At 36.8% G+C, this 22083-nt stretch overlaps 1 protein-coding gene across 2 annotated transcripts in view; it reads right to left on the bottom strand.

The window, feature by feature from the left end:
- Positions 1 to 5552: 5552 nt before the first annotated feature.
- BEND7 (BEN domain containing 7) overlaps positions 5553 to 22083 on the bottom strand; it is a 278824-nt gene continuing 262293 nt past the window's right edge. The window contains exon 9 of one of the 2 annotated variants that reach the window (XM_074268589.1): positions 5553 to 5915. In XM_074268589.1, the coding sequence (XP_074124690.1) occupies positions 5890 to 5915 (26 nt within the window). In that variant the 3' untranslated portion in view covers positions 5553 to 5889. The remainder of the gene's footprint in view (positions 5916 to 22083) is intronic. The other variant, XM_074268590.1, reaches the window with a different exon arrangement.

Raw genomic sequence — 22083 nt, 5'->3', positions numbered from 1 at the left:
CATTCCCCTCATAGTAGGACCCACATCCCACTCCGCTATTTCCCTAAAAATGTTTTTTCCTATCTGTGCCTTTCTATTCTCTCAGATTTCAATTACCCATAGGAATAAAAGCAGAATGAATCAAATCCCCCAGGTGACACCCAACACAAAATCTTTATGTTTTTTCACTAAATATCTCATGGTGTATTCTTCAGTGAGACTTTCTCTTATCATTAAAACAAGGTCTCTCTTCTTTCTCCTTTACCTTTTCAGTTCTTTTCCATTTTTCCTCTCTTACTGTCCTCTGACTCTTTACTTCCCCTCATTACTAAGCCTCAATTTAACTCAGTAAAATCACATACTCTCCTCTACTTCTTCCCTCTTCTCCTTTTCACATACCCTCTCATTTTGTAATTTAGGCCTACAGAGAAAAATGATTCAGCTATAGGCAGGGTATTGCAAGGTTCTGTGCATAACACTCCAGGTCCATCTTATTGCTGTTAACTTTCCACCTGACTTCCACATTCACTCCTGTCTCCCTGTGTACATTTAGAAAGAAAAAAGGCAATTTCTGGTCTTTTTATTGTCACTCTGTTATTCTTACTACCCTTGGCTACTGTTGTTGTTGTTTGTCCTTCATTTTCAAAGTGGAACAATGACATCATGAGGGGGATGACTTGTGTGTGAATTAGATTTAAGTGAGGTAAAATTGCACAAAGTTGTCAGTCTCACAAGATAACCGGCTATTGTGTGCATTCAGCTGTCCTACATTTTTGTTGTCTGAGATGTTTAAGAAGCAAATAATCTTTTTAGGTTTGATTTTCTTTCTTCTCCCCCTCCCCACTTAATAGTATTTTATTTTTCCAATTATATGTAAAGATAGTTTTCAACATTCAGTTTTACAAGATTTTGAGTTCCAATTTTTTTCTCCCTCTTTTCCTCCCATCTCCTTCCTCTTTCCTACTCTTTCAGAGAGCAAACAATCTGAGATAAAGTATAAATGCGCAATCATATGAAACATATTTCCACATGAATCACTTGTGTGAAAGAAAAATCAGAACAAAAGGGAAAAACATAAGAAAGGAAAAGACAACAACAAAAGTTTTTCTTTAATCTGCATTCAGACTCCAAAGTTCTTTCTCTGGATATTGGTAGCATTTTCCATCATGAGTCTTTTGAAATTGTCTTGTATCAACAGGATGATTTCAGAAAGGCCTGGAGAGACTTACATGAACTGATGCTGAGTGAAATGAGCAGAACCAGGAGATCATTATATACTTCAACAACAATACTGTATGATGTTCAATTCTGATGGACATGACCCTCTCCAACAATGAGATGAACCAAATCAATTCCAATACAGTAGTAATGAACTGAACCAGCTACACCCAGCGAAAGAACTATATATAGAAGATGACTATGAACCACTACATAGAATTCCCAATCCCTCTATTTTTTTCCGCCTGCATTTTTTATTTCCTTCACAGGCTAATTGTACACTATTTCAAAGTCGAATTGTTTTTGTACAGTAAAATAATTGTATGGACATGTAAACACATATTATATTTAATTTATACTTTAATATATTTAACATGTATTGGTCAACCTGCCATTTGTGGGGGGGGGGGAAGGAGGGGAAAATTAGAACAAAAGGTTTGGCAATTGTTAATGTTGTAAAATTACCTATATATATATATATATGTGTGTGTGTGTGTATATATATGTATATATAGTAAAAAAAACTATTAAAAAAAAGAAATTGTCTTGGATCATTATGTTACTAAGAAGAGTTAGGTATATCATAATTGATCATTGTACAGTGTTGTGACTGTATACAGTATTCTCCTGTTTCTACTTACTTCATTCAGCATCAGTTCATTTAAGTCTTCATATTTTTCTGGAATATACATTATTATTATTATTTTTTGCTGAGGCAATTGGGATAAGTGAAAATTTTTTTTTCTTTTTTCTTTTTCCTGAGGCTGGGGTTAAGTGACTTGTCCAGGGTCACACAGCCAGGAAGTGTTAAGTGTCTGAGATCAAATTTGAACTCGGGTCCTCCTGAATTCAAGGCTGGTGTTCTATCCACTGCGCCATCTAGCTGCCCCCCTGAGATCAAATTTGAACTCAGGTCCTCCTGACTTCAGGGCTGGTACTCTATCCACTGCACTATCTAGCTCCCCGTGGTTATAATTTCTTATAGCATAATAATATGCCATTATATTTATATACCACAACTTATTTAGCCATTCACCAATTAATTAGCATTCCCACAATTTCTAATTTTTTTTTTGCCATGGTTTTCTTACAAAAAACATTTTAAATGCCTCATTATTATTGAATGTCCATTTTTCTTTCATTTATTGTTAAACTCAGATTTGCAGAGTAGATCATCCAGGTCTTCTTCCTGAGCTCCATTGTTTCCTTCCCTCCTGTGTTTCCTTGTGGGTACAGAATCTTTCATTTGGCATTTCATTTTCTGTGTTCAAGAGTTTTAGGCATTTTTCTTCCATTATTTCTTGTGTTAGAGTGTTGAAGTTTTTTGATTTGTCATGTTCTCCTGGGAGATTTTTGATCTTTAGATTTTCTCTATGCAACTTGTCTTTGAGATTAGTATGACTTGCTTGGGTAGAAAGCACTTTTTTTAAATGTTATTTTTTCTTTTTTTGTATTATCTTTTACTTCTATGTATTTATTTACATTCCCAATCAATTATTCTCTTTTTTGTTTCTTTGGTGAGACTTGCCATAACAGATATGAGCTTTTTTTTTTCTGTCATTTATTTTGTTGTTCAGACCATAAATTCTGCTCTCACAATTCTCATTATCTTTTTAAAACCATTCTGAAACAATATTTTGTGGTTCTTTTTTCTTCTCAAACTCCATAGAGTCCTCTGTCTTATCTATTGATCAATATTATCTCTTGAATCATTTCCCTTTGCTTAGAGTATTTATTAATAAATGCTTGAGTTTATTTACTCTAATAGCTAATATTTAAACAGTACCTACTATGTACTTAGGTACTATGCTAGGCATTTTATAGTTATCTCATTTGATCTTTAAAGCATCTTCAGGAGGTGAGTACTATTATTATCCTTATTTTATAGATGAAGAAACTGAAGCAAACAAGAAGGTAAGTGGCACACAGCTAACAAGTGTCTGAGATCAGATCTGAAGTCAGTTCTTCCTGACTGTAGTCTTGGCAGTCTATTTATTGTGCCACCCAGCTACCTCTAGATCTGGAGGCCCTATTTCTTCAGTTTTTAATGTTTTCTCTGATGACTTTGTCTGCTTACGTTCAAGGTTTAGAGTTTTCTTTTTCCTGACCATTGTTGGTCATTTCAATTTTTTATTTTCCTCTTTTTTTATTTTTCTGATTTCTCTCTCCCTGATGAGGATTTCTCTGGAACCTGGATCTCCAAGCATCTCAATCTCTTTGCATTTTGGGCAACTCATAATTCACTACCTAGGTTAGTTTTGGAGGGTAAGCATCAGTTCATGTTGTTTTTTTAAAACTTTCAAGTGTCCTAGATTAAGATGTCCTGAAGTTCCTTTATCTTTGGCACATAATTTCTGTTTCTGGGGAAGTTTGAGAGGTCAAGGGAGTTACATGACCCAGACTCCTCTTAGTTATTCACTCTTTCACATGAGTTAGTTTGAAGTTACTTTCCGCACTGGGCAGACATTTGAGTGCAGAGTTCCCTGAGGAATCGTCAGTTAGCTTTTGATTACGGGCAGACCCCAGATGTTATCCTTAACTCCTCACTCTTTCTTTTTCCCCACATTCCATCAGTTGCCTAATCTTCTCAATTCCATTTTTATAACATACTTCCCCCTTCTTTCCTCTGACATTGCTATTACCCAGGTATAGTCCTTCATCACCTCATATTTGGATTATAACAGAAGCTTGGTAGTTTTGAACTCTATCGATTCTAATTTCCCTGCTATCAAAAATGATCTCTTCACTCAGCTATTAAAATGCTCTTTCTAAGCATAAGTCCAATCATGTCATCCCTTGGTCGGAAAACTTCAGTGACTCCCTAATACCTCCAGAATCAGTTTGGGAATCCTCCATTTGGCTTTTAAAGGCCTCCATAACCACTCCAGTCTTTTTATACTTTACTCTTTTCCCCCTTCTATATTCTGTGATACAATGACAATGATTTTTTTTGCTATTGTTTCTCATACAAGACACTCCATTTTCCAGATTTGTGCATTTTCACCAGCTGTTTCCCATGCTTGGAACTCTCTCCCTTCTCACCTCTGCTTCCTGGCTCTTTTAGTTTTTTTTCAACAGTAAGCTAAAGTCCCATCTTTTGCAAAAAGTCTTTCCCAATCTCCTTAATCTTAATACCTTCTCTGAGAGTACACCAAATTTATCCCATATGTATTTTTTGTTTGTACATAGCTTGCATGTTGCCTTCCCACTACACTGTGAACTTCTTAAGAGCAGAGACTATTTTTTGCCTTTTAAAAAATCTCTCATACTTAGTATAATGCAGAACACATAGTAGGTATTTAACAAATACTTGTTGTCTTGACTTGTTGAAATGGTTAGCTTTAGCTTAAAGAATTCCTAAGATACCTTATTCCACTTTGGAATAATTCTTTTAGGAATTTTTTCTTTGTCAAATTCTCTATCTTTTCAATTTTTACTTTTATTTCCAGTTTTGCCCTTTGGAATCAAACCAACCAAATCTAATCTCTTTTCTGTGTGACAACTTGATCTAAATACTTGATGACAGATATCGTGTCTTTCTAAATCTTTTCTTCTCTAGACTTAACATTGTCCAGATCTCTTTAGGAAATAGTTAAAAATGGTGCCTAAAGGATAAGCTTCAGTTGCTTAGAAAATTCTTTTATATATACATATTTAAAAACAACCTTATTTTTACTGGCTTTGGTTAAATTACCATAACTTCCTTCTCAATTTAGTGCTTCACATTTTTTTCCTCCTTAGGCTGGCCTAACTTCTAAAGATCTAATTTTCTTTTACACAAAGAACAAAAGAAGCTAAAAGAATATTTTCTCTGGAAAGCCTAGAGCATCTCATAGGATTTAAGAGATTGAGTTTGGAGAAGAAAACCTGAGAAAGGTAGACAAACAGTTAGAACCACTGCTGAGCTCAAGGAACTAGGACAATACCCCTCTCTTTCTACACTATGAGGTCCCTCTGTTCTGTATTCATCATTGGGGAAGTCTAACCATGTAAAAGAAGGGCAAGATTCCTTTTCTTGAACTTTTTAGTTCATTATACCATGATTCCTGTTTCTAAGGGAGGGGGAAGTACTTAAGGCTTATGCTTGGTTCATATATAGGGTCTCCCCAAAGAGGAAAGAAGAAAATATTAAATGTATAATTCAGGTAAATAAAAAGCATTCATTTCCTACTCCTAAAAGAAATGAAATACATAAGAAGATTCTCACCAATACCAAAAAGATTTAATACAGGTTTTAGGAACTTATAACTTCTCTTATACTCAGCACAAGGTTAAACAAAAGTTAAGCTAAATAAGTGACAGTAAAAACTACAATTATATACTCTGTAGGGAGAATTAGACAAACATAGAAACATGAATGTTTATAGGACTGCTGAATAGACATTGCTATCTTCCATTAGATTGTAAACTTCTTGAGTGTAGGGACTTTTTTTGCTTCTTTTGTGCTTGGTATAGTGCCCAGCACAGAGCAAGCATTTAATAAATGTTTATTGATTAACTGATCATGTCATCTTTGTACTGTCCAAATAGCTAAGGGTCCCCATATTCTAGAAAGCCAAGAAGGGGCTTGGTTCAGCCTCATGTCACCTTTTTAGCAGCAAAAACCTTCCTCCCCAATAGTCAACTCCACCTGATGGATACAGGATCTCCAACCTCTTGAACTCGGGAAATTGCTTCCAGGATTGGACAGTTTTATCCCAGGACTGCTGTTTGATCACCTATGATGAAGCAAAGAAACACAAAGCTGAAGAATTAGTCAGAATTTCAGGTTTTCTCACCTAATTGAATCTCTCTGTTCTGGCTGACATGTGGTAGTAGTCACCACATAACTGGGGAGGGGTAAGAGCAATAAGCCCCAACTTCTATCCCTTCTTCATTGGCTTGAACGATACTTGAAGGGGATAGAAGAAACAAGAGAGAGCAGGCCATTTGAGTCATTGGCTCTTCTTGCACAGCGATCAAAAGAAGGATGGCTTCACTACTTCCAAAGTGCCTTAGTCCTTCAACACTGAGTTCCACATTGTGGAAAACAAGTAGAGGTTTTATCAGTCCCAAAGTATCGAGCTAGCTTCATCCTTGCTCTCATTGTGGGAATGACCGATTAATTCTATAACCTCCACCAGCTTGTAGATGTTAAAGCTGGAAGGGAGCACATAGAACAGCCAACCTTATCATTGTTCATTTGTGATTCACAGCTCAGAAGGCACTTTTAAGAGCTATTAATCAGATAAAATGTAGGAATCCAGGTGTCAGGGCTTATGGTTTTCCTTCTTGGCATTTGTAGATATTATAATCAATAGATTACTAGAGCTGGAGCCAAGAAGACAAATTCAAAATGGCCTTAAATACTTGGCTATGAAACTCTGAGCAAGTCCTGAGGACAGTAAGAGTAACTACTTGACAGTTGTGAGGATCAGAGAGGAAAGGGAATGAGTATTTATATAATTCATCCTATGTGCCAGGTCTTGTGCCAAGCTCTTAGCTTCTCATTCCATCCTCACAATAACCCAGTAAGGGATATGCTGTTATTATCATCATTTTACAGTTGAAGAAACTGAGGCAGATAGAAGCTAAGTGATTTGCCCGATTTGCCCAGGGTCACACACTATTTAGTTCTGAGGCTGGATTATATGAGATAATATTTGTAAAGTGTTTAGCAAAGTTCCTGGCACATAGTATACTGTATAAATGCTTATTCCATTCCATCTGCATCTTCTATCATGTGACATGTAATTTCAGGGCTCTGTGCTCAGTCTTAAGATGGGGATAACAATTCTGATCCCTGTTGTGCTGCTAAATGCTGACTGCTGACTGAAGCCAGTTTAGGGTTTTGTTGCCTACATAAATCAGCAACCCCATGTGTAAAAGAAAATTTAGGAGATGTCAAGAAGAGAAGGACGCAATGTTTACATTTTTAAGAAGGGTTTTAAAATTCTTTATAATTGCTTGTGAGTCAGCCAGAAAAAATAGCACGTACAAGACATCGTGTTTCAGAAATTTTTTGAGTTTCTTTGAAAATTGTCATGGGAATATAAGGCCATTCTTTTTGTTAGACTCATAACTTCCATAGGATTGAGGGATGACTTGTTCCCTGATGGATAAGTCCCTGAGCAGCCCCAGTGAAAAGACAGAAAGATTAATTTTCTATGCTTATTAGGGATCTTCAGTTTAGCTTGGCAAACAGCTATTCTCACAGGTGATGATAACATGTCTGAGGTTGTTCCTGACATCTGCCTTGCCACTGAAGGGGGAGATTAGAGGACTAAGGAGTTCAAGTAGAAACCAGAAGAAAGAAAAAAAGCTAATAAGCCCTGGAATTTGAAATACTGGAAGGTGTGTGGGTTGTTGGTGACAATGATAGTGATTTTTTAAATTTTATTTTATTTTTCACTTAAAAACAGAGATAGGAAAAATCCCCTTCCCTTAACTCTACTTGATAAATATTTAGGCATTTCAAACATCAATTTAAAAATTGCTTTATGTCAATGTTTCTGTAGTGGCTCCCACCCCCCTTCTTTACATTCATATTTTAAAAAACATATTTGTTAATTTTTGAATCACTTTTCCACCATGGTTAGATAAGGCAACCGCAGCAGATCACAAATGCCACAAGATGGCAATAGCTGTAGAACAATTTGAAAGCCAAGAAGATAAAGTGCGAGCTGTGCTTGGAGAAGAAATAGTGCTTATTGAAAGGTGGAGAGAGTGATGATTTATCAATAGTAAAGCAAATATTTTATGTTTTACACAGACCCAATTAATACATACATAAATATGTGTGTTTGTATGAATGTGTGTGTACCTGTGATTTCACATTTCTGAAGTCTAGGAAAATTAAGAAGAAATTCCCTATACCAATGCAGAGGGTGCAATTTATATTCTTAGAGAATTGCCTTGAGCTCTAAGAGATCAAATGGTTTTTCCAGAGTCACAAAGGCAGCATGTATTGATTCCAGGTCCTCCTGACTTCAAGGATCTCCCTTACACCATGCTGCCTTCACACACACACACACACACACACACACACACACACACACACACACACACACACTTAGGGTTTATTGAGTTCTAACCCACTTCTTTTACAGATGAGGTCACATAGCTAGTAAGTGGCTGAGGCAGTTTGAGCCCAGATATTCAAATTGGTCCACTCTACCTGAGGTGTCAAATACAGAACCCATGTTCCATCACCAATACTTAACAAAATAAGCAAAAATACGACAAAATATAGATAATGTTATATTTAAAATCTAAGTCACTATGTAGTCCATAGGAATTATTCTATACCGAATAGTATTTCCCACATGTATTTTAGTGTGATATCATTACCCGACACTATGTTGCTTCTTCACGAGATGTATCAATATGACAAATAGTCTATCACAACAGACAGAGAATCACAAAGATGTGGTTCAAATTCTGTCTCTGACATATATTAGTGACACTGGGCAAGTCATTTAGCCTGAATACACCCAGGGGACTTACTGTAACTTTGTAGAATAGCTGCCACCTGCATGTACAGAGGGAATTTTCTTACCAGGAATTCCCTGTCCCAGTGAAAAAACCCTTAAAGCTAAGACTACGGCCATCCAGGGAGGTAGGACTGAGGGAAGCCCCTTTTTGCAATTCCATTGTTTATATTCACTGCTTGTACCACTATTGGGCCCGTATCCAAAGAAATCATAAAAGAGGGAAAAGGACCCAAAATGTTTGGAGCAGCTCTTTTTGTGCAAGAAATTGGAAATTGAGTAGATGTTCATTTTGGGGGGAAATGGCTGAATAAATTATGCTATATGAAAGTAATGGAATATTATTGTTCTGTAAAAAATGATGAATAGGCTGACTTTAGAAAGGCCTGGAAAGATTCATATGAATTGATGCTGAATGAAACAAGCAGAACTAGGAAAACATTGTACATAGCAATAGCAAGATTGTGCCATGATCAATTGTGATAGACTTGGTTTTTCTCAATAGTTCAATGATCCCAAGAAATCCCAATAAACTTTGAGTGGAAAACACCATCTGCATTCAGAGAGAGAACTGTGAAATGCAGATCAACATATTGATTTTTTCACTTTTTTTTCATCTCTTGGATTTTTCCCTTTTGTTCTGATTTTTCTCTGCTAACATGATACATATGGAAATATATAAAAAAATGAATGTACATGTACAACAAAAATGTTTTTGCATGTAACTGGGGAAAATTTTTAAATGATAAAAAAGTAATATGCACTGCTAATGGAACTCCACAAAGAGCCAGTCTGACCCACCTCGTTGGTCCATGGCTGGTAGTTGCTATTTCTCACAATACCTGTGTCAATGATTCCTGAAATTTATTTAGCAGAGGACAAAACCTTTTATTTCATAGAGATAAGCCTTAACAGCAAAAGTTCTAGAAGAGACAAATGGTTTAACTTAAATTTACTATAGATGAACATAATTGTTCTTTAACTGAGAACATGTTTTATAGAGAGGGGGAAAGAGCAGGTTGGCCCATGTCTACAGGAGTTTGTTTTTCAGGAGGAAAATCTAAGAAATAAAGGGGAATAAAGGAGAAAATAATGCTTCTGATACAAAAAAGTGAATTCTGACTACCTCAGAATTCTGCTTAGGACTTCCTTCATCTAGTCACTTTGGACTCTAGTCAGAGGTGTTGATTCATTGACATACACGCTTTTCTCTATTTAGCTCATAATGATGTTCACACCTTTTTGGTTTTTTGTGAATACCTGAAGGACAGGATGTTACTGAAGAAAGATAACTGCACCTGAATCAGAAAGACCTGGATGCAATTTCAGGCCCTGACATGGAGGAACTTTGAGAACTAGAGCAAATTATTTCATTTCACTAAGCCACTGTATCCTCAGATGTAAAATAGATTTAATATTAGCCCAAGCTATATGATGTGTTGTTATGAGGACTTCATGAAATCACATTTATGAAAAAACTTTATAAATTATTATATAGGCCTGTATTGTTACTGGTATTCCCCTTTTTTCTACTTTCCATAATAGAAAATGCTCAGAGCTGCCCTCACTGGTTCCACTTGATCATCTGAGGTCTGTTTATGACTCCATATGATTCATTGATGATAATTTGGTACCCAAAAAAAGCCATCTAAATTGGCTATTGAGCTGGAAGAATTGATGTCTCATTGGTTATACATAACAGGAGAATATCATGGCAACCTGGTGACTACTTCTTAACTAGGTGAGTTTTTACCAAGGTCCCTGCCTCTTTTGTTTCATTTCCTAAGTAGGTAATCAAGCAACAACCTCCAGATAACTTAGAAGTAACCTTGTAAATTCAAAAGGTCAAAAAATCTATGCATGTGGTTGTAGCAGAACTTACAAGAACAGTTGTGATTGCATTTCCTAAAATATTTGGTTAGGGAAGAAGCTGAGTATAAAACTCCAAAAAGGATGATTTGAAGTAGAGTAATAGTGCAAAACCAAAGTAAAATGTGAAATGCCTAATCAGCAGTCTCACACGCTTCTTTAAATGCTTAAATGTTATAGTTGTCATTGAATCCTGTTAATATAGTCTGTGAATGTTGTTAAAATTTTTTGTGATCAGGAATAAATTATCTACCCCATTTCAAATTGGGGTATATTGAGTATATGTTTTACTTTTCCCCTTTTGGAAAATCACTAGGCTTTTGAACTATAATCTAATTTATTCTAATTAAAATGATCTCTCTAATGGTGAGAGATTTAAAAATCCAATGAATGTGAAAAATGGAAGCTCCCCTTTTCAAGAGGTGAGGCTTTCCATGACTGAACCCATTCCTAGACAAAAAAGAGAGAGTGGTAGAACACTTCAATTCCTGTAGGCCCTAAAATAGTCTCCCAATGCTAGACTAGCATTAAAGTATATATCATTTTGGTCTTGTTTTTGTATCTCCAAAGAACAGTATCTTGTGCATAACGAGTACTTAATACTTGTTAAATTAAACTGCTTTTATGATACCTCAGGGATGTGAAATAGTAGTAATGAGGAGGTAATCCTTGAATTGATGGTCCTTTGGAGAAGGATCATCTACTTTCTTCCAAGCAGAATTGAAAAGGAAACACAGAGTTGGGGAGGGGGCAAGACATAGTTCATCTTAACTAAACAGGCAGAATCTGTGACGAGTCTTTTTCCGCATCTCATATGCCCATAAATATGGGAGTGGGGGAAGCTTTAGAGGACAAAGGTGTGCCATACGTTGGGGGAAATAATACAACTCAGTTTCTTTCTCTGCAAAACGAGGGAGTTTGACTAGTACCCTTCTCACTCTAAATCCCATAATGCTATGAGCTCTTTGTCCTTAATGGGGTATGATTCTTTCCAAAAAGCAGATAGTAGCAGTGGTCCATGGTCTGGGAGTTCCAAATCAAGTGTGACACTGCTGAAGGCTCCAAACAGAAAAATTCCAGAACTTCTGAAAAATACCCTAGTGTATTTGAGGAGAGTTTTTAATCTTTGAAAAGTGTAAAGATGGTACTTATCCAGTCTCATCAGCAGAGTAAAGTACTTCTGGGGCAACTTACATCAGAAGGAGACCACAAGGGAATGGTATGCTCAAGAAAGGCAGTGGATTATGTAGAAAAGCATTACCAGTGGAACTGGTAATTGGTTTAGTATGGAACTGTAGTTTCATCCTGTTAATCTATCAATAAGCATTTATTAAGTGCTTACTATTTATATGGCACATACGCACATATGCATACACATGTATGTGCCATATAAATAGTAAGCACTTAATAAATGCTTATTATATATTTATATATATAAACACACTATACAGATGGCACTACAGTGCCAGACACTGTGCTAAGTGCTGGAGGGATGCAAAGAAAGACTGCTCTCATTGAGTTAATAGTCTATTGGAGGAGATAACATACAAGCAAGAAACATATAGGATAAATGGGAGCTAATCAACAGAGAGAAGAATTAGAATTAAAACAAATTAGGAAAGATTTCTTGTAGAAAGTGGGGTTTTAGCTGGGACTTGAAGGAGATCACAAAGATGAATAGGGAAAGTTCCAGGCATAGAAGACAGCTAGGGAAAATGCCTGGGAATAGGGAAATATAGTTCTTGTGAGAGGAACAGAAAGGAAGCCAGAGTACATGGGAAGAGAAAGGTGTTAGCAGACTGGCAACATGTGGGTGAGGGCATATTATGAAGGGCTTTCAATGCTAAAAAGATGGTTTTATGTTTGGTCTTGGAGATGATAGGGGTACATTGGAGTATCTTGGGAAGGAAGTGATAATCATTCACACATATGTCCTGTCCCATGAGGAGGAAGTAGAATTGAGTTGTGCTGAAAGCTCATGATTTAGCTTGTACACTTTTATTGTCACAGCTTGATGGGTAGGTGTTGGGTGAGGAATTACTAGCCTTCAGTGTTGTTATTTCATCAGATTTTTATCTTAGTTGGTTTCTTCTTGTCCTAAACTATGGAGACAGCTAAAATCACATAATCTTTTTTGAACAAATCCTCTCTTGGAGAGATGTGGAAAGTTATAAAGAATGGAGAAAAATGACTAGTCCCTCACCTCTTTGGTAATCTGACCCAAAAATCTCAACTTTTATATTCTTCTAGGGTGCATTTCTTCACAAACTCAGGAATGTTAATTCTCAGCATGAATTTGAGGAATAAATAATTTTTATAAAATTCATATGAACGATGCAGAGTGATCAGAACCAGAAGAAAAATTAATATTACAAAAATAAGCTATTTTAAGGAGTTTTATAAATTAATGAAGAAGGAAATGAGGAGAATCAGCAAAACAATGTATATAGAGACGGCCACACCCTAAAAACTAACAACTTCTAAGACTATGAGAACTATTGGAGCAGTTAGATGATGCAGTGGATAGAGCACCAGCCCTGAAGTCAGCAGGACCTGAGTTCAAAAGTAACCTCAGACACTTAACACTTCCTAGCTGTGTGACCCTGGGCCAGTCACTTAACTCTAATTGCCTCAGCAAAAAGACTATGAGAACTATTAATGTAATTTGTGATTTCAGAGGAACAGTGATGAAACATGATATCCATGCTCAAAAAGTTATCAAACTGTGCATACCTTTGATCCAGCAGTGTGTCTACTGAGAGATCTTAAAGAAGGGAAAGGGACCCACATGTGCAAGAATGTTTGTGGCAGCCCTTTTTGTAGTGGCCAGAAACTGGAAACTGAGTGGATACCCATCAATTGGAGAATGGCTGAAGAAATTGTGGTAAATGAATATTATAGAATATTATTGTTCTGTAAGAAACGACCAGCAGGATAGTTTGAGAGGCCTGGGGAGACTTACATGAACTGATGCTGAGTGAAATGAGCAGAACCAAGAGATCATTGTACACGGCAATAAGACTATATGATGATCCATTCTGATGGACACGATTCTCTAACAATGAGATGATTCAAACCAGTTCCAATTGTTCAGTGATGAAGAGAGCTATCTACACCCAGAGAGAGAATTGTGGGAACTGAGTGTGGTCCACAACATAGCATTTTCACTTTTTTTGTTGTTTGCATTTTATTTTCTCTCTCTCTCTCTCTCCTCTCTCTCTCTCTCTCTCTCTCTCTCTCTCTCTCTCTCTCTCTCTCTCTCTCTCTCTCTCTCTCTCTCTCCTTCTCTCTTTCTTTTTTACTGGTATGATTTGATTTTTCTTGTGCAGCATGATAATTATGTAAATATGTATGCATATATTGGGTTTAACATATATTTCTACCATGTTCAACATATATTGGACTACTTGCCATCTAGGGGAGGGCATGGGGGAACGGGAGGAAAATTGGAACACAAGGTTTTGCAAGGGCTAATAGTGAAGAATTGTCCATGCATATGCTTTGAAAAATAAAAAAACTTTAATAAAAAACATTATATCTATTACAGAGTGGTTATGAATTTAAAATGAGAAATGAGGACTGGAAATGCAAACAAAGACAAAGACAGTGGTCTTAGGGTAATTGTAGAAAATGAGAAAAGTGCCTCAGAAGTGGAGAAAAGCAAATTTCCAGATTTACAAAATGAAAGCGAAAGACTGCAAATTATAGGTCAATTAGTTTGATTTCATTTCCTTACAAGAATCTAGATTTTATTAGAGGAATGATAAACAGGTAGATGGCACAGTAGATACAGCATAAGGCTTGAGATCAGGGAGATTCATCTTCTTGAGTTCAAATCTGGTCTCAGAAATTCAGACACTTACTAGCTATATAATCCTGGGCAAGTCACTTAACCCAGTTTGCCTCAGTTTCCTCACCTATAAAATGAGCTGGAGAAGAAAATGGCAGACTTACCCAGTACCTCTGCCAAGAAAATCCCCAATGAAGTCATGAAAAATCAGACATAACTGAAAGCAACAATAAAAAAGTACAAATATTCAGCATGTCCTCATCAAGAAGATCACGACAAACTACTGTCCCATTATATATTACTGGACTTGGGGTAGAATGCCATGGGTATATACCTATATTTTAGCAAAGTATTTGACAAAATCTATCATGCTATCTTTGTAGATAAGATAGAAAGATACAAATAGATAATAGATTTGGAATTATGTGAATAGCAGGACCAAAAGAATCATCATTAAATGTTCCAGTTCAACTTGAATGTAGTGTAGCACTTGATCCTCTTTTGTTTAACATTTTTCATCAGTGACTTAAAGATATAATTATCATGTTTATGAATTCTGCATATGACACAAAGCTAGAGTCACAAATGTGTTGGATGAAAGAATAAGCATATAGAAACATACTGACATGCTAGAACATTGGGACAGAGCTAATTGGATGCAATTTAATGAGGATAAACATGTAGTCTTAGAATTCATTTTTTTAAAAAAAATCAGCTTCATGAGTAAAAGCTAGACAAGAGACAACTAGACCATAATTTGATTGAAAAAGATCTGAGATATTTGGTGGATTGGCAGCTTGAGATGAGTTAACAGTGATCTAAACCAACCAAAAATACACACAATCATAAACTGCATGGAGAAAGACATGATTTCCAAGCCTAAGGAGCTGATGGTCCTGGGGTTTTTAAATTTGTTTTATTTTTTTCCTCTGTTCAATATTATGTTTGGGACATCAAAATTTGGGGATGGATATTGATAACTTGGTGAGTTTCTGGAGGACTATGAAAAAAGGTCTTGAGATCATGCCATATGAAGATTAGTTGGGAGAACTGAAGATGTTCAGCCTAAAGAAGATGAGACTTGAGAGGAACATGATAGCTATATTTGGAAAGCTGTCCTAAGGAAGAAGTATTGGAATCAGTTTCCTTAGCTCAAGGGACAGAACTAAGAAGAGTTTTAGAAGGGCAAATTTCAGCTTGTTTTAACAAAATCTTCCTATTGATTATAGCTGTCCAAAAGAGGGATAGCCTACTTAGGAAATAATAAGAATCCTTTTCCTTGAGGCCTTCAAGGAAAGGCAGGATGATCATTCACATCAGGGATACTGTAAAGGGGAGTCCTTTGCAGGTTCTTGTTGGACTAGATCTTCTCTGTTCCTTTCAACCATGAGACTCTGTGAGTCTATAAAACAATGCCAAAGATATGCTGATAAGATTATTGTTACAAAAAAAGTTCCTTGGTGACTTGAGTTGTGAGGAAGTGAACTCACAGGGGCATTTTTGATGTTCCCAGGAAGCGCTAACTGAAATATGATAATCATATCAAAGATTATCCAGGTCCCTTGTATCTCAGGCTCTTGTAGCAGCAAGGTTTCACCAATGTTGGATATTCTGAATCTAGTACTGTAACTGGTGTAGAAAATAGGACTTCCACTCAGGTCCCTAATGTTGCAATGGGATAAAGCAGCCCACCTAGGGCAGCCAACATCCTAAGCTTTTGTTTCACAATTCTCCACTGGTTTGGGCTGCTGTGTGAGATTTTTGCTATTGTAACCCTCTCCTGGGCCCCCCTTCAATCCCAAACACCATGGGAAACAGGACCAGGTTGGGCCCTCTCTTACCATTAAGGCTTCTCTGCACACTGTAATGCAGGCCTTCCTCCCCCACTCCAACCACCTAGAGTTCATCTATTTCTGTCCCAGGTTAAAATTTTTAAAAAGCCTCTTTATTGGCCCAGTTCAGGACCTCTTTAAAATGACTATAAGCTGGGCTGGAAAGCCCTCTTGAGTGAGTTTTCCAACTTGTTTATTCATTGTGCTCAAATATCCCAGACTTGCCCAGAGTTGAAAATTTTGCATGTGTGGATTCTCAAGTGCCTCAGTTTGGAATATGATTCATGACTAACCACGGACCTTGTGCATATCTAAATTAAATCCAAATGAGCAGTTTCCACAACCTCTTCCTCCCCATGGAAGCCAAGTTTAACTTTGCTTCATAAATGAACGCTTCATACTTTTTCTGTCCAAATAAAAACATTTTTTCCTAGTTACAGGCCTAGAGTTTCCACTGCTGGGCCTTTGGCATTTCTTTTGTCTGAGAAGCCTAATTGGTAACATGGCTATCTAAAAATAGCTCTGGTAAACACTTCCCAAGACAGTCCAGGAATTGCAAATCAACTTTGTAGGTTCACTTCATTTCTATCCACCCTCTTCTTCTCTCCGGGGATCAGGGAGGCCCTTTTCTCAGGGACTTGACATTTACCCTCAGAGCAGCCCTCCTCACCTTAGTGGTGAGCTGGGCTGGTGCTGTAGGCCTCCAAAGCTATATAATGAATGGCCCTATAAATTTGACCTTCACCGTTCACACATACAACAGGGATAGGTTTGCAGAGGTGATAAATGTTAAAAATAGTTTGTCTAGAGCTTTAAGCACCACAGACTTTTATTCCCTCCACGTAATTCCTTCTCCCAGGGCCACAGAAGTGGGTTTGGTACAGTGGAAAGGTTATGTGAATTGAAGTCAGAGCTACATTCAGATCTTAGTTCTGTAGCTAAATAGCTCAGTGACTTTGGGAAATCCCTTCATCTCTTTGTATTTCAGTTTTCTTGTCTGGAAAGTAAAGAGACTGGACTAGGTGACTCCTCTTTAGATCTTTTGATCCCAACTATAGGCAATGATCTGGAAAGGATGGAGGCCCAGAAATTTAATGCTATAGGATATAAGTGGTATAGTTTGGCTTAGAAAAATTCTAAGATTTTGCTGGACTTGATTCTTTAAGTCCTATCTTAATTTTCAGCCCCTGGGTTTGCAAATTGATCCTTTTTGACTAGGGTAAAGTACTATAATCTAATATCTATAATGGAAACTATTAGAATTAGGAAGGACTGGATTTCAGGTTCCATTTCCAAAGCATCCTAATTAGGTAACCCTGGGGTTCTTAATGCCTCTGCACCCAAACAGTTCTTTAAATGCCCCTAAATAGCTATCTAGGATAAGAATTTGCAGAGCAATTTTTAATCTGCACTGGTAGAGGGAGATTTACCACCAGAAGTTCCCTATACCAAAGAAATCATGAATTCAGTTTAAAAAAATGTTGCTACAAGAAACAAAACCAAACTAAAGAAAGGTGCAGGAAGTTCCAAATTTGCACACAGTTTGAGTTCTGGCTTGTCAATTGTTTTGGCACATAAAATACATTTCCACATAGAGTAATGTTATTAATGGTGGTTAGGTTTACAGACTAGCCCATAGAAACCTATTTAACTCATGCTGCATATTTGCAAAAACAAACCATATACACCTTGTGGTTGAAGTAAGCTTTTAGAAACCTATTTATAACATTATTTGTACTGGCAATCTCAGAAGCAAGGGTAAGGTGAAAAGAACAGAAGACTTAGCTGGAGAACAAGGCGAAAATTTGAGGAAGTTTAGTCGGAGAGCAGATGCAGAGATGCCAGGAGTGGTGGTGAAAGAGAGATCTAGGTTCCTGAGAATTATTCCCATATTCATAGAATCCAAACCTTCTCCTGGATCCCTTCCATGTCTTCAGACAAGACCTCAGACCTCAGTACAAGATACTTTTTCCTGGTTTTATCCCAGCAATAAAATGTGTAATCTGGGAACAGATACATATTTCTTAACTCTCTTGATTAGACTTTTTTTTTCCTACTTCTTATCCTAAATCTCTTAATTTGCTTCTATAACAGCCTCAGGAAACGTCGGACATCTTGTAGATATCAAAAAATGGAAGAACATGATTTTTGTTATAATGGTTCCAATGTAGAATCTTCTCTGGGGCTAACCTTGCCCCATCCCCAGTTTGGCACTCCCACTTGTGGGTTAAATAACTATATAGTGGTGACTATTATTCTCAGGTTCTTGAAGCAATTTTATGGGAGGCTTCTTGTAATATTATATAGTTCCTGAGATCCTACTTGCTTGTTTCTCGTTAACAATCAGCTGATAGCCTTAATTAGTTTTTAGTAAAAAAACATCTGTTAAAACTATCTAACCAGAACAGTTAATATAAAACATTTCTCACCATAAATTTAGGGCTTAATTTTTCATAAATATACAAAATGTCAATAGAAAGAGTGGGTTTGAATTTAGAGTATAATGGTAGAAAGGTTCCTATGTAGTGAATATGGGGCAAAGAGATAATACTGCTTCTCCCTTAATTCCTTTCCTGTATCTGTTCTTGACTTTCTGAACTTCAAAAACATGATTAAGGTACTGTCACAACAAGGTTCACTTCCCTCAGTTTTTCCTTCAGTCTCTCACCCTGAAACCTCCAACCACTCTTGTGGCCTGGAATATCTATAAAGCTCTCCCCTTTCTCCCATTGGTGAGTTCTTTCTGAGGGATCCATTTCACAGAGAGGTCCAGGCTGGCCAAACTTCATCCCTCTCCTGCCTCTATTCTTAAATTTCTGAACTCCAAATTATATCTCCATATATCTTTTCAGCTCCTTTTTTGTGTGATGTTTTTCCTTCTAAGATGTAAGATCCTTGAAAGCAAGATAGTCTTCTTTTTGACTGTATTTTTATCTCCAGTATTTAGCACAACACCTAGTAGGTATTTAAAAAGCTTTCATAAATGCTTCCTGTCTTGCTTTCATAGAGCCTTCATGCAGCTTCTCTTGGGCACAGCTCTTTACTGTCCAGGCCACTCTTCTAAGGACAGTTTCTGTTTTTAAGTCTAAAACTGGGCACTTCTCTTTGCCACAAGGAGTTCTCTGTCATTTCCACCTTCTTCTGGCAGCTTTCCTTTTATAGTTATTTGTGTAAATTCCCGTTGAAGTTGCTTCCCTTGCCATCAGTCACTGCTACACTGGGGACACTGGATCTATGATTTCTCAGATTTCCCAAAATCATCAGACTTTTTGGTACTCACAAAATTGTCTAAACACTTCCAATTCAGGAGGATATTTGTTCCTAAGGACAGGAAGGAACAAATACAAAGAGATCAAGGTGGTCATATACTGATGATCATGATGGTCAGGACAAGGAATAGGGCCACATGCTCATTCCCTTCCCAGCTCTCTAGAGACAGCTCCAACTAAGCCTATAGCAGCTGCTTCTAAGAAGGAAAGAGAAATGGAGGGGTAGGGTGCTCCTTTTATATACTCTCAGTTCCAGTTTAGTAGCCAGTTAGGGAACTCATTATTTCCCATTGTAGGGGATTTTTCATGACCATAAAGTAGAAGCTAAGAATAGGTTTTTCCCAAATTTACATGTTGTGGATTAGAACCAGACAGATAATATCTGCACATAGCCCCTATTAACCATTTTATTCATAATATATTAAGTGTTTCTATTCAGAAAACTCATAGAATTTGATATTTGTAAGGTAGAACATTGTTTTATTATCTTTTGGGGTGAGATTTAAAAAAAAAAACAAGATGTGATACATTTTTTGTGTACTCTTTGGGATAGACTTAGGTAATGGTAATAATTGAGGGGACCATCCCCCCCACCAAACACACAATTGCCCTATGATCTGCTAGATCAGGGGCGTATCTCCCTTAAAAGGGAAAGATAATTTATCATCTCCCTCTCTTCTTCATCTTTTTGAGAGTTTGACTTAGAACTTTGACAGCTCTCCTTTTTCAAAGTTGACTCTGACATAGGCTCGTAGAGAAGAATACCATTATGAGAATGAGCTCAAGCCATGCCCTGGCTTGTTAGAAGAAATTGCTTGGAGGCAAAGTAAAAGTCAAATACCTTGAGCGGTCCCACAAAGAATTTCATGTTTTCAGTATCAATCTCCCAGGAGAGTATAATAGGAGCTATAATTTACTATTTCATATTTTAAGTATTTTGTCATAAAGAGCTTATGAGTCTTTTGTATATTAAATATTTCTTTGTTAGTGGAGAAAATAAATATCTGTACTATAACTGATCTATGTTGTACATAGAGTACCTTTCTGGAAGAGACCCTGCTAATCTCTGTTCGGAAGACTCCACATGAGCTATCCCTAAGCTTTGTTTGAAAGACTTTACCCAGAATTCCCCAAGTGGTGGCATAATAAGCCAGAGACAATGAGAAAAAAATTGACTTTTCTCTTTAGATGCCAGGCTTTTCTCATTCTGATTTAATTTTAATTATCTATAAAGTGAAAAAAAATCAGACATTCCTTTCTATCTTAAGGATATGTGATTTTTACATAAAGAACATTAGGAACAATATGATAAAAGTAGAAAGATCGCTAGTTTGGGAATCAAATGACTCAAATCCTATCTCTGATGCTACCTGTATCTTAACTTTGGTAAATCACTTAAATTCTGGGACTTGAGTTTCTTCATTTATGATTGGATTGGGGAGTGCCCCTTGATGTCTCTTTCAGTTTTAAATATTTAACTCGCATGTCCTCCTCCCCTTCCTCCTTCCCTCCCTCACCCCTTCTTCCTTTCCTCCCTTCTTTCTCTCTTTCTCCCTCCTCCATCTGCTTCCTCCAAATTAGATGACCACATGAGTTCAGGAGGTCCAGAGGTCACATAAGAAGTCCCACTGGCAACTGAAGGTGGTAGTAAAGGTTACCAGAGTATTAGGAGATGATGACAGAGGAAGCACCTGCAGATGGATGTGTAAAGATAGACATTCAAGAAGAGCAACAGCTTTAGGGAGTGAGACTTGTCAGGCCATAGAGAAATGCCAGCTGTAAAACCTACAGAGATAAGGGTCCTTACAGCCCAACAGAGTTCTATATAAAAGGCTAATTTCATAAGAATTCTATGAAGGAAGAAAAGAACTTCCAATAACAAGGGGCTATGAAATATTCATACTCCTGTACTTTGAATTTCAACTCACCTTACCTTGGGCCTCACTTGTTTTTTGGGGGGATATTTTATAACTATTGTTCTTGCAATATCATCTCAGTAACTGGATTAGCTAAAAATTGATTGAATTTATTCTTTGATAATCAGTGGGATACAAACTGCTGGGGGCTTATAAGAAGAATTAGAAATTAATCCCCTCAGAATTACCCCCTTACAACACTTAGAATAGCAGTTATAGTTGATATTCTTTAGGGACTCAAACTTTTAAGTATTTGTGAAAGCTTGGGAGGTAGTACAGAAAGAATATTACAATATTATTTCTACAGTAAAATGCATTGTCTAGTGTATATTGAAAATGCTGTCCCAACAAGGGCAACTGATGGAGGAAACAAGAATGTCCATTATCACCACTATTAGCACAGTTGCAGGATATAAAATAAGTTCACATAACCATTATCACTTCTATATATTGCCAACAAAGTCCAGCAGCAAGAGATAGAAAAAGAAATTCCATTTAAAATAACTATAGACATTATATAATATTTGGGAGTCTACCTGCCAAGACAAACACAAAACACTTCTTACACAAATAAAGACAGATCTAAACAATGGGAGAAATATTCATTGCTCATGGGTAGGCTGGGCCAATATAATAAAAATTACAATTCTACCCAAATTAATTTACTTATTTAATGCCATGTCAATCAAACTATCCTAGAATTATTTTATAGAGCTAAAAAAAATTTAAAAATTCATATGG

Source organism: Sminthopsis crassicaudata, chromosome 5 (genome assembly GCF_048593235.1).
Source record: "Sminthopsis crassicaudata isolate SCR6 chromosome 5, ASM4859323v1, whole genome shotgun sequence".
In the NCBI taxonomy this organism is placed as follows: domain Eukaryota; kingdom Metazoa; phylum Chordata; class Mammalia; order Dasyuromorphia; family Dasyuridae; genus Sminthopsis; species Sminthopsis crassicaudata.
The sequence above is the reverse complement of the archived record's forward strand: the minus strand, read 5'-3'. Positions and strand labels throughout refer to the sequence as shown.